Source organism: Oryctolagus cuniculus, chromosome 16 (assembly GCF_051225735.1).
Source record: "Oryctolagus cuniculus isolate XC-2025 breed Fujian yellow rabbit chromosome 16, ASM5122573v1, whole genome shotgun sequence".
Classification (NCBI taxonomy): Eukaryota; Metazoa; Chordata; class Mammalia; order Lagomorpha; family Leporidae; genus Oryctolagus; species Oryctolagus cuniculus.
The window spans coordinates 73,903,048-73,916,593 of record NC_142882.1 but is presented as its reverse complement, the minus strand read 5'-3'; the positions used below and the strand labels follow the sequence as shown (position 1 = coordinate 73,916,593).

Genomic DNA, 13,546 nt, shown 5'->3' with positions numbered 1-13,546 from the left:
CTACAAGTTTTGCTTGTTACCCTATGCATTTTATTTTACTATACAGTGTTATTTCATATTTATACCATGGTTGGTGTATGTAACCTAAAAAAATTCCTCCAATTATGTGGTTTTTTTCTTAATATTTCCTGTTCCTTCTCCTCTCCATTGACTAATGCATGACTCACTCAACTTCATGATGATGCTTTCCCTATAGGGAGCACTTTCTTATTTTTGTTCAGCATGGCATGAGGCTACTGTCACCTTTCACACCTTGAAGCCACGAGTCACACACAAATGAACGCACTTAGCTTAAGGCCAGGAAGAAACTAATTCACAGTACCTGAATGGTTACACAGCTGGTGAATTGTGCTGTTTCCCAAATAAGCCTGAGTAGGTGGAAGCATTTTAAAATAATTTTTGCACATTTTCTGCACTTGAGGATTAAACCTGGGCTGGCAAACAGGCCTCACTCTAAGTGCTGCCTCTGATGATCGGCAGTGCTACTCAGAGGCACTGCACAGAAATTTGAGCTCCATCAGGCCCAAGGCTGGTTTTTCTGAGAAGGAATGGTCATTCCTTAATTCAAAAAATTCACACACTGAGAGTAATTTATAGGCGCTTAAGATTCAGGTGCAATGCAGGCATCAGATAACTCAAAACTTTCTACTTGTAAAGTTGCACTTCATGCGGACTTAATTCAGAGACAAAAACTTATTCATATTTAATTGCTGATTGGATGTTCAGATGTGCCTCTAAAAAAGCAACCAAAGAACCATGCAACCAATTAGCCTGACAGCATTAACTCACTCAGCAAGATTTACAGAGGATCCACTCTGTGCCAGGCACTACTCTTGCCATGGGGAATACAGTGATGAACCAGACACAGGAATCCCTGCACTTACATTCAAGCAAAAGGAGATAAAAATAAAGTAGTGATCACAAACATAAAACCCAAGAGGAAGGATGCCGAATGCGGCCACAAAAAACGAAGAATAAGAGAAGGTAAATGGTAGCTGCCTTGGGGTGGCCAGGAAAGGGCTTCCATGAGCAGGGGACCATTAAAGCGAAGCTCCAAATGGCCAGAGCCGCTCTTGAGACTATCGGGACAGGGACATTCCAGGCAGGGGAAAGACCAGGAGCCAGGGGCTGGCACTGAGCCTGTGATTGCAGAGTGGATTGAAATTATGCTTAAAAGACAAAAAAGGAAGGAAGGAAGGAAGGAAGGAAGGAAGGAAGGAAGGAAGGAAGGAAGGAAGGAAGGAAGGATGGGTTTAAGGAAGGGAGAGAATGGGGGGGTATACTTATCTTCCTAGAATCATACCTATGAAATAAATGAGATATGTTCTCTTTATATTAATAAAAATTAAAAAAGAAGGCGGCTGGGCAAGGGAAAAGGTGAAGAGGAGAGTTGGGGCCAGATGGTATCGTACTCAGAAGCCACAGTATGGGAGTCTGATTCTGATTTAAGCACCACTGGAGGTTTTCAAAAGAAGGGGAATAATATGAATCAACTTACATTCCTTAAGCCTTCTTTTTCTAACATCTTACTTGACATAACACATTGGATGTACAGACAAATAATAGACACTATATGGACCCCACGCCATCCTTCCCCAGCTTTCCCTAAATATTTATATCATGGGACAATGACCAAAACCAGGACACTAACATGGGTACAATACTGTCAGTTAAGCTGTAGACTTTGAATTTTACCACTTTTCTCACGTATGTCTCTTTTCTGGTCCAAGACCCATTCCAGGACCCCACTTTGCACTGAGATACTGTTTCCCTTGTCTCCTTCAATTAGTGACAGTTTCTCAGTCTTATCTTTCCTGCATGTGGCACATTTGAAGAGGCCTGGAATTATGGGTCTGGGGGAGACACAGCACTGGGGGAAGTGTCCTCTTCAGGACATCATATCAGGGTCTCTGTGTCAACACACAGAATCACTGGTGATGGAACCTCCACTACTTGGTGAAGCTGGTGTTTGCTGGGCTCCTCCACTGAAAGTTACATTTTTCCTTTTACAATTATTAAACAACTGGGTGGGGGGGGAGGGAGTACATGAGACTCTGAACATCCAGTTTCTCCCCAAACTTTCACACACTAGTTGTGGCAGTCTTAGTGAATCTCACCTGCCATGAATCTCACTTGGTGTTTGTTTAATGCTAATATTGTAGCTCCCTCATTCTTTCTATATTTATTAACTGGAGTTATTTTATAAGGAAGGGCTGGCATCTCTCTATCTACATATAGACTTAATGGATACTTATTTTATCCTATAGGTTACAACTCAACAGCACCATCATTTATTTTGCTTGCTCATATTACACCATTATTGACCACAGGTCTGCTCCTGTCCTTTCAACATGCCCTCATCTTGTTTCAAGGACTTGCTTACATGCCGGTTCTGCAAGACACCGCAGGCCCAACTTAAACTTTCCCAGCCCTACCGCTGGGAGCAATCACTTCTCCCAGCTGCCTTCCTTGTATTGGAGAAGGATATTTAGAAACCAAGATCTGGGTCCTTCCCAGCGGACAGAGGCAGGAAACACACCGATGTACATCAACCCACGCATATGACAGCCATATCTACATATTAACTATCTGAACAAATATTTAAAAAGATGATTTCGTATCAAGACCTGTGACGTCAGTGTATCACCAGGCTACTCATTCTAGCCTTCTCCCTTTATTTGTAAGCTCTTTCTGCTATAGATAGCAGGCTCTCGTTAGCCACAGCATATTAACTAACGTGCTCAATCTCAGTATGCGCCTGAACAGTTTCAGAATTGCTGATCCTCACCCTTAGAGAAGCAAACTTATTAACCAAAGTGCAGCTTTCTCGTACAGCTCACTTTGTGTTTAACTTTAGTTTCTCATAAAAAATATGTCTTTCCAGAAACTGCTGAGATTAGTTTGTCCTTCTCCATTCTCTCAGGGTGGTGATGCCATTCACCTGCAATGTAATTAGGTTCACTTGACACTGTTTGTATTCCACTTCAGGTTCTCTCACAGCCTGGTTGAGTCAAAGGACTTGCCGAGCATGTGAAACATTACTGTGATTTTAAAAGTCGGGAAGTATTTGGAGGCATCTTAGCGAGGGACGGTTCCCTCCTTCCCTGATGACTCCCTCTCCTTCCCTGTCCAACCCTCCCACCGACATTCCATCTTCTTAGTTCCTGGCTGATCCTTAGGGAACTTCCCTAGCTCAATGGGCAGACTTCAAATTCAAGTGTATGTGTGCGGGGTGCACCCCCTTTGTTCTTGCAAGAAGGGCAGCACCACAGAAAGGCTTCTGTGCTCTGCTCCCTCTACGAAAGATTATAGCCTCAAAATCACTCGCTCATTTCCTCTCTTTGACAGCTACATAGCAACACCCTCACAGCCACCACTCTATTTTTAGTCCTCCATCAAAGTTGGGATCTGTTTCAAGTCCAAGCAGTGCACAGCTCCTTCTACTCACTCCCACTGTGAGGGCTCACACGAGCCTAGTGGGTAGACACAAAAGGGCTTAGCCACAACCCACAGCCAGGCTCTGCCGGCACCACTGATGACTACTTCAAGGGTGGAGACTCTGTTGTAGGCCCGTACCTTACAACGTACTCGTGAACCTTGGTGGTGCTCAACCATTACTCCAGTAACTAATCTGGGGTGGATCCAAGGGACGGATAATATTTGCTCAGAGAACCACTGTTTACAGAAATCTCACAAATACCCACCTTTCTTTACAGTATGCATAGTTTCATGCAAACAGGGCACACTGAACTTCCCAAGATTTAAAAAATAAATCACACCTTTTTAACATCTTTTCTTTTCTCCCACAAAGGAGAAAATGATTCATTTCATGGTGTCTATTAGGAGTACTGTAGGTACAGAAAGGGCAATTTGCCAGTAAGTCAGTCCTCCAAACACCGGGTTTAACTAAAGGAATAGTCTGCTCAGGTTTACAAGTGTACTCTGACTGCAGTGTAGCCAATGGGTTGGAGGAAGCAGAAGTGGAGACAAGGAGAACAGACAGGCAGCTGATTCAGCTACTATAGTGGGAGGGGAACAGCAGTGGCCTGAACAACAGCAGGGGCAGAGAAGATGGAGAAAGGAAGGGAAAAGTGAGAACTACTGAGGAGGCACAGTGGGCCAGGGTGTGAGGCTGGTGGGGTGCGGGACACAGCAGTGATGGGCGACGGGTCCCGTTTCTTCATTTGCCCCTAGCTCAGGACTCTGGAGTTAGAGACCTGGAGTTTTAGTTAAAACACTTGGTAAACATCATCACATAATTTACAAAATCCTGCATGTAAATTCTATGATTTTTGAACTTCCTCCAAATAGTTGTCTTAACATAGTATTATGAAGGTAGAAAAACTACAAATTGCCAGTTCATGATTATCAGAAGGCATTTTGGCAGTAGTCAGCAATAGGACTTCCCAAAGTCTAGCCTCATAAATATAGAAATGACTATTAAAATGACCTACAAATGGAAATTTATGAACATAGTAATATATAACTTGATATCTGTATTTCAGAAATAATTGTTGGTAAGACTTTTAAGACAGAATAACCATCTGAAACTCTTGCTCCTTGCTAAGCCGATACCCAAGAAATGTTCACAAAGAAGTGATATCAGCAGAACACCATCAATTAACTATATGCATCCTCTCTCTCTGACCATTTTAAAAGGAACAAAATTGACTAGAAGGGAGCTTAGGCAATCAAATAAAAGTAACTCAAAAAAGTCCAAGATATAAAATAGAATTATTCCATCATATGGAAAATAAATGGTATGTCCATATTTATTTGGACATATTTATCTTCTTTAAAAACTAAATAGCCTATGTAAACTATTAGTAAAATTGTTAGAGATCCCCTTCCTTACCTTTCAAAAGCAAAGACAAACATGCCTAGTTTCCTAATCATATTAAATGACATATTATAGCCAAACACTCAGCCATTTCTCACTTTCTGATTAATACTCATACTTTGAGCATACTTACAACATATCCTCTTTTGATAGAGTACAATTGCTTTAGACAAGTCCAAACAGGTTCTCTGAATCGAGTGAAACAGCTATAACAAAAACACAAACAAAATGCTAAATAAGACAGTGGCAAAATAAGGCAAGAATTACATCATACATAACCAGAATGTTTGAATTTCCCTCTAAAACCAAAATCATCTGAGTGTGCCTGGTTTACACGGTAGAACATACAGAGACTATCACCACAGAATATTATTCTATATTTATTGGAATTCATTTCTCTGTGATATAAATTAAGGTCTGCAGAACAATTATATTTTCTCCAGACTATTGAAACCATAGCTGAAAAACAGAAATCCTAAGAGAAGGGTACAATTAGGGGACTTGGTAAACCAGAGATCCAATATTCATTCATAATCAAATTTACTCCTTTTACCACTTGCTGTCTTTTCTTTTTTAATGGAGGATCTGCCAATTAAGTTTCATATTTAAAAGATGACATTAGCTTATTATGTGACCCTTAATGCATTTTATGACATGCTTAAACAACTGGATAAAGAAAACAAAAATCAGTCAGCTGAATGCTGTTAGGAGGCATCTGGTAGAAACGTGTTCAGCTGGCAGTCCCCATCACTCCTTATTTACCCAATGACTTCATAAAACACACAGTGAGGGACGTGAAGGCCACGCTCTGACTGCACAAGAGGCAACCGGGGGAAGGCAGGCGGGGCTGAACTGAGGGGAGCCCAACTAGATTTTAACTCGTGGTTATCCTGCTCTTTCGTTTAAAAACCAACACAGCTCCAGAAAAGTCAGAACCAACTTCATACATTTTCCACCCTCTGTCCTATAACTCAGAAACCAGGGCTTGTGCCCAACAGAAAAACTGGCAGGAGGTGGTGTTTGGTGCAATTAAAACGCCACTTGGGACACCTGCATCCCATACTGGAGTGTCTGGGTTCAAGTCCCAGCTCTATTCTGATTCCAGCTTCCTGCTGATGGACAACCTGGGAGGTGGGAGGTGATGTTCAAGTGCTTGAGGCCCTGCTACCCATGTGGAAAATTAGGAAGGAATTCTGGGCTCCCCTCGGTTGCAAGCACTTGGGGAATAAACCAGCAGACAGAAGAACAATCTCTCTCTTCCTCTCTCTCTTAAATAAAATTTAAAAGAAAGAAAGAAAATCTAGAAGACACACACTGTGGCTCTGCAGAGCCACTTCCTGAGACAGGGCAAAGATTTCCCTCTTCCTCTGTTCTAGTGTCCTGGCCACGGTGTCATACAAATTATGCTCTGGTATCAAAAAGCACTTCCAGATTTAAGTGAAAACAAATGACTACTTCATTATCAATCTGACCAAGTCATCTAAGAAAACTGGATGCAAGCGGCCATTCTTAGAAGACTAAAGGGGCCGGGGTTGTGGCTCAGCAGGTTAAGCTGACGCCTGCACACTGGCATCCCATACCAGAGTGCCAGTTCAAGTTCTGGCTGTTCCACTTCCAATCCAGATCCTTGCTAATGGGCCTGAGAAAGCAACAAAAGATGGCCCAAGTGCTCTGGCCCATGCCACCCATGTGGGAGACCCAGATAGAGTTCCATGCTCCTGGCTTCCTCTGCAGTGCAGCCATTTCAGGAGTGAACCAGTAGATGGAAGATTTCTTTCTCTCTTTGTCTCTCCCTGTCATTCTGCCTTCCAAAGAAATAAAACAAATCTTAGAAAACATTTCCTAGGAATGTTTGATAACACCTGATCATAAGGGATACATGCTTACTAATTCCAATTGTATTAAATTGCATCCTTTACCTGTTTGGAAAGAAAAACAAGACTGCCAGGCACCATACAACAACAAGAGGGAATCAGCAGTCTGCGTATGTTCCTTGGCAACTATCCTGTTTGCAAACCACTTCACGTAATGCCAGTGTGCAGGCACCGGGGTGGGGGTGGGGCCTCTAAAAACACGCTTAGGAACTGTTCTCACCAGTCACTTAAAAATTGAGGAATGCCGGGGCCAGCACTGTGGCGCAGCAGGTAAATCTGCTGCCTGCAATGCCGTGATCCTACATGGGCGCCGGTTCAAGTCCTGGCTGCTCCACTTCCAATCCTGCTCTCTGCTATGGCCTAGGAAAGCAGTGGAGGATGGCCTAAGTCCCTGCACACACCCACATGGGAGACCCAGAAGAAGCTCCAAGCTCTTGGCTTCCGACTGGCACCGCTCCAGCTGTTGTGGCCTTTTAGGGAGTGAACCAGTGGATGGGAAGGCCTCTCTCTCTCTCTCTCTCTCTCTTCCTCTCCTTCCCTCCCTCCCTCATTCTCTCTGTAATTCAGCCTTTCAAATAAATAAATAAATCTTTTTAAAAACTTGAGGAATGTCTTAAATGCAATAATTACACAGCTCTGGAGTGTTCAGTCCCATGGGTTTCCACAATTGTGCACTCTCACATAACCACAAGATAAACATTTCCACCATGGGGTCAGCCCACCCTATCCATGGGGTCACCCCACCCTGTCCCCAGCAGCTACTGAGTGACTTTGCCACCATAGGTCTACTGTGCTGGCTCTTGACTGCGGGGCTGGTTTTTGAGAAAATGATGGCATTAAGAAGCTGCATAGACAACTATTAAAACCTAGCGCACCGTTTCTATATTAACTTCCTGACAGGCTGCAACAGAATCCAGCTATTCTAACTCGGCACACAAGTTTTCTGTGGCAGCAGGACAAAAGTTCTCAGTGCACCAGCCAGCCTCCTTGGGATATCTCCATGTCAGAACACATCCACACGGTTCGCACATCATTTTTGTATTTTTCACTGATGGAAGCCACTCTCTTTATACATGTTGTCATCAGTGTTAACATGTCTGCCACAGAAACCTTATCATTTGTAAAATCAAGAATCACAGCTAAGTCCTTTACACGCCATGGGCCTAGGACAGCGGCTATTTGATCAAAGTACAACTCAGTAACAGTGTTGCTGCAAGAGGCTACATAGAAATATGTTCAATGTGGCCGGCGCCGCGGCTCACTAGGCTAATCCTCCGCCTAGCGGCGCCAGCACACCAGGTTCTAGTCCCGGTCGGGGCACCAGATTCTGTCCCGGTTGCCCCTCTTCCAGGCCAGCCCTCTGCTGTGGCCAGGGAGTGCAGTGGAGGATGGCCCAGGTGCTTGGGCCCTGCACCCCATGGGAGACCAGGAAAAGGACCTGGCTCCTGGCTCCTGCCATCGGATCAGCGCGGTGCGCCGGCCGTAGCGCACTGGCCGCGGCGGCCATTGGAGGGTGAACCAACGGCAAAGGAAGACCTTTCTCTCTGTCTCTCTCTCTCACTGTCCACTCTGCCTGTCAAAAAAAAGAAAAAAAAAAAAAAGAAAAAAAAGAAATATGTTCAATGTACTAGTAAGTCACAAATTAAATTGTTTCAAATAATTCTTATGTTGACGAGGCTGTTAAGAAGAAAGCTTAGAGATGTAAGGAGCATGTATAACTTATAATAATTTAAACTGCATTTAGAATACAAAAGAAAGAACAGATGCTTCTAGGTTCTATCTTTCCCCATCGCAGGAAACTCTTTCGGAACACCCTTGTCAAATCCAGCTTCAATTTCAAAATTTCCCATTACAGAAAGAAGGAAATGGTTGAGAACCAACATGGATTGTACCATCATGTGTACTTTTCCAGTTAGTACCTACTGAATGCGTATGGTGTGTCTGGTTGGGGATACAGTGGTAAATAAAGCTAACGTGGAATTTGACCTTATAGTACAGGGAAGACAGGAAAACAAGTCAACAGTTAAGACAATGAGTACCATCAGTAAAACTAAACAAGGCCATGTTAGGCAGTGAGCAGGGGTGGTGTGAGGGGGTTGCGTAGGCAGGAACCTTAAATAGCATATTCAGGGAAGGCTTTTCAGAGTGGCCTTAGGCTAAGACACGAACCGAGAGGCAAGGACAGGATAAGTAGGGTAAGTGTTGCTGGAAAGAGGAGGCAGGGGCCAGCTAAGTGAGGAGCTTTGCTAGGTATTAGAGATGATGTATGGAAAGTGCTCTTCATGGCCTCCTAGACATAATAAGCACTCAATAAACACTCCCCATTGCCAAATGGCATAATTTAATCTTCATACCAGTTACAATAAGAAAACAAGGATAAGAGAAATTAGGTAGTTCTCCCATGGTTTTAACAGGTAGTTGGTGGAAAGGAGCCCAGCTCTACCTGATCAGGCAGGGCACCCACAGGTCTCCACGGCAGCCCATCTCTCACTGGGCAGTCTAAGCACTAGCAAGGATGGCTCCGGTTCCATCCTCGGATGAACAGAACGGGAGCCCTTCCTCGGCAGTGAGGTCGTCTCATTTCCCCTCTCTGGTCCAGGGTAATCATGACTCCCACTGCCCTGCCCATCCTTCTGGGAGAGCCTGAACTTTTTCTTTTAGCTACATTAAATGTTCAGCTCATTAACTTTAGTTTACAGATTAAACTTTGAGATCATTTGGAATTCTTACCAAACCATTAATCCCCTCGGTGCCTTATTCTAAGGGAGTGATAATTACACTTTCAAAATTTAGATCTAAACTATCGATGAAATGTCCATCAAGTCAGGGGTTAGGGGACCTTCCACCAGTTGTATCAACACTCTAGATCAACCAGATACAAATGCAGCTTACTGTATTACTAACTGGTCTGACGAAACATCTGAGTTAATTCATTGTACAATTTTCTACACTTCAGTATCAACCATATTGGACTCTACTTTCCAAGATAATTTAACTATGTTTTTTTTAAGTAAACATTTGCTTAAGCCTAGTCTTCTGAAACAGTTTCAATGCTGATTCCTGAGATCTCAGCACCAGCTCTAGGGATGTATTATTTTCCTTCAATCAACAATTACTGAGAATTTACCACATGCCATGCAACCCAACTAAGTGTTTAGGAAAAGAAAAGTTACTGAGGCATGCTGGTCATTATTTGAGAATGTGTAGGTTTCAAAAAATATGCTGGAATTGCATGGATATGATGCTAGATTTTGTTCATTTCCAAATGAAGTGCAGCAAAGTGGCTGCATTGGGGTTGAGAATAAAGATCTCACCTCTAGTTTGGCGTCCAGGTCTGCATCAGAGGCGACAACATGCTCATCTTCCTTCTTCCCTGTGGCTTTGATGAAAGCCTGCTTCGTCTCCCAATATTTCTGCTGCATCTTATTTACCACTGATTTATCCTGAACATATCGATCCTGGAAATCCCACGAATAACTGCAAAGAAACAATCAAAGAGCTATTTTACTGCTGACTTTCCTATGATCACCATGATTTGGTGTGAAAGTATTTATCTAAACCTATTTTCCATTTACATCATCAACATTCATAAACATGTAAGTGCTTTCTTAAATGGTCATTATACCAACTTACTCTAAAACCTTAAAAGTTAGAGTGAGGACATTCCATTGCTCCTCAGAAAAGTGAGAAATTCAGCAGAGAATTTAAGTGTCAACAGGTTGTTAGAAGTAGAGAAAGTGAGACCACGCCAGGTGTGGTGACCAGCCTGAGACACCCCCAGGGAGTCAGATAAGATAAAGTTGGCCTTGAACATGCATCCACACTGCACCATGGCCCACACTGACAGGCTGGCAGCAAAGTAGAGACAAGGGGCTGGGAAACAGCTTGGTAAAATCTGTTACAGAGGCATCTAAGAGACTGATGGAATTGGAGCGTAGAATGGTGGCTCTCAGAGATGCGAGGTTAGGGGAAATGGGGAGTTGCTCCTTAATGGGAACAAAGTTTCAGCTATGCAACCTTAAGTCCTAGAAACCTGCCATACAACACAGTGCTTACGGTTAACAACACTGCTCTGTGCACTGAAAACTTGAGTAGATCCCACACTGTGTTCTTACTGCAATCAGACAACTCTCAATCGATAACAGGTTTCTGATGTTAAAAACTTTAAATGTTTCAACATAAATACTTAAAATAGAGATAAGAGGCCATCCTTAGTGAAGAGCGAATCACCAAGTACACACAGAAGTTAGACATGAAACGGAGAATGAAGTGGACTTCTCTAAGAGTGACCCGAGCACCTCAACCACAGATGGTAAGTTTGCTGCGGGCGCGCCTCTCCGGCCCTGCTGTCTGGAGTTCTCCTTCTCCCTCCACTCTGGAGTTACCACTGCAAATCCCACATGGGGCATCAGTCATGTGCCCATCACCACTCAAAATTGGCCAGACTTGTGTTCTAAAACATGAGCCTTTTACACAACTATATCAAAATACGGCTGTCTTAAAACTTGATGAGTTATTCTTCCCTTCATTTTCAATGTCATTAAGTTTATAACGTTCAATTTACACATTTATTCCTAAGATGCTAGAAAGCTACTCACAGGACTTATTTAATAATGGTCATTGTTGGAGAGAGCAGCACAAATACATAGTCTACTGTATATCTTTTCTGCATTGCTTAGAAATTATGAGTTCACATGAGAGGAAAGTCTACTTAGTATTTATACTAAGAAAAATCTACAGGACACACAAACCTCAAAGACTACAGTTATTTCAGGGCAATTAGGTTCTCAAGAGTGAGGCACAGGAGGGTCTTCTTTGTACTGCATATTTTTTTAAATCCGAAGTTCATGGATTAACACCAACAGATTCTATATGGAGAAAGGGAGAGACTTGAGATGCCTACTGTATACCTCCTACCCCCTGTCATTTAACAAATAAGGAGTCTCAGGTTTCCAAACATTAAGAACGTTGCCCTAAGTCACACAGGATTAAACTCCAGACCTCTCAACGCCAATCCAGCACTCATTTCAATGCACTCCTGTAGCTCCTTCATTTCGCCATCAAGCTGTGGAGTAAAAGGGAGACAGAGTCTGGGAGAGAGCCTGCTTGGGGCTTCTGGTCTCTCAAGTCAGTACCTACTTCCCTGAGCCTGTTGCCAGGATATCCCTGAGCCCGTTGCTGGGCTACAACAGCCATTATAAGGCTCTAAAGATAGAGACAGGCCATTGTCATAATGAGGCAAGATGGAACCATTTAAAAGAAAAGTCCAACAACTCTTAGATAACTGTCAAATGGGGATACTTGGGTGATTAAACCCCTTGGCTGTTTATTAATTACTTTTTAAAGGCATTAATGGTGTAAGACACACAAAAATTCTTTTGGAGTCTGACATGTGATATTACAGGGAACTTGGGCCGGTTGCTTCTCCACTGAGAGGGGAGGGTTGGAAAGCATAGTCGTTATTATATTTTACTGTATATCTGAAAAAATGAATTTGACAAGGACGTGCTTGCTGGTGGGGAAAAGGTTCAGGGAGACGACTTGAAGAGCTCTAGGACTCAGAAGAAGCTTCCCCTGCAGCCTGGGAGTGTTGTAGGGATATGAAAGTCAGCACTAACACTGCTGTAGCACTACTGCATCTACTCCATTCAGCACAACTGCTTCTGAATGTCCACGATGACTGAAGTCAACTACAAATCAACAAGCGTGAGTACTGTGTGGCTGCAGTCCTTCCTGACTTTACAGTTGCCCTACATAAAACTCCCTCCTATCTCTACTGGCATAAGCTATGAATAAGGTAGTGATAAAAATGCATCAACTCATTACATTAGAGAAAACGGTGGGAAGAAAAACCATCATTAGATTCCCCAGACAAAAGTTACACATAAGTGAATTTCTTGAAACACATTAAATACAATTTACAATATTTCTTGTTTTCACAGCATCATTAGTAGATATACTGAATGTGGTTATACCTAACATCAGAGAGGGACTAACAGGTTATTTACTGCTAATGTGTCTTGATTTTTCCATTCAGTAGAAATTTATTAATCATAAACTACATATTTTTCACTTTCACTAGCCTCTTCTTGTTGAGAAAAGATCATGGATTACTTGCCATTTGTGTCCTGACATGTCTTCCTCCTCTTTTTCTACTGTTGATGATTTGGGGAGAAGGAGCAGGATGAAGCATGAGAGGATATGTTACATTAAACCTGAAATAAAACAAATTCATGTAATAGTTACTATGTTACAATTATACATTAATTTGACACATATAAAAATGTTCCATCTAAGCCATTTCTAGCTGCATTTTAGGAACCAAACTCTATTATACAGTAATGCTGCACATCACTGTTTAGAAGAGTTAAGTAACACTGGATGAAATATCCCAAATAAAGTTGAAGTGCAGGCTGAGTAAAATAAGTAGGCTGCAAATGACGATATAAAATACGATGCCATTTAGATGAATTTTTAAAACATGCAAAACAGTACCAAATACTGATGCATCAGAATATTCTACGATGAGGGTATAAAGAAATTCAGTGTTCAGCATTCTTGAGAAATCCTCATCCCACTGCAGGGGAGGATGGGAGGGTAGAACTGGGCAGCAAGAAGAGTGCAGAGGAAGAAAAACGTGTGGCATTCACCAGCCATGAGCTGTACATCCACCTCCTTAGTAAACAGAGGAGTCACAGAGCCTTTTTTAAAAATTTTATTTAAATACAAGTGTCATATATTTCAATTGTACGGATTTAGGAACATAGTGATACTTCTCACCCTACCCTCCCTCCCACCTGCCCATGCTCCAACCCTTCTTTCTCCTCCTCCT

General features: G+C 42.6%; 1 protein-coding gene across 6 annotated transcripts in view; it reads right to left on the bottom strand.

Moving 5' to 3' along the window:
• ICA1 (islet cell autoantigen 1) overlaps positions 1–13,546 on the bottom strand; it is a 155,825-nt gene that overhangs the window by 122,460 nt on the left and 19,819 nt on the right. For all 6 annotated transcript variants that reach the window (XM_008261686.5, XM_089315687.1, XM_051853319.3 and 3 more), the window contains exons 2-4: positions 12,833–12,929; positions 10,029–10,191; positions 4,974–5,046 (exon numbers count right to left, since the gene is read on the bottom strand). In XM_008261686.5, the coding sequence (XP_008259908.1) occupies positions 4,974–5,046; positions 10,029–10,191; positions 12,833–12,849 (253 nt within the window). In that variant the 5' untranslated portion in view covers positions 12,850–12,929. The remainder of the gene's footprint in view (positions 1–4,973; positions 5,047–10,028; positions 10,192–12,832; positions 12,930–13,546) is intronic.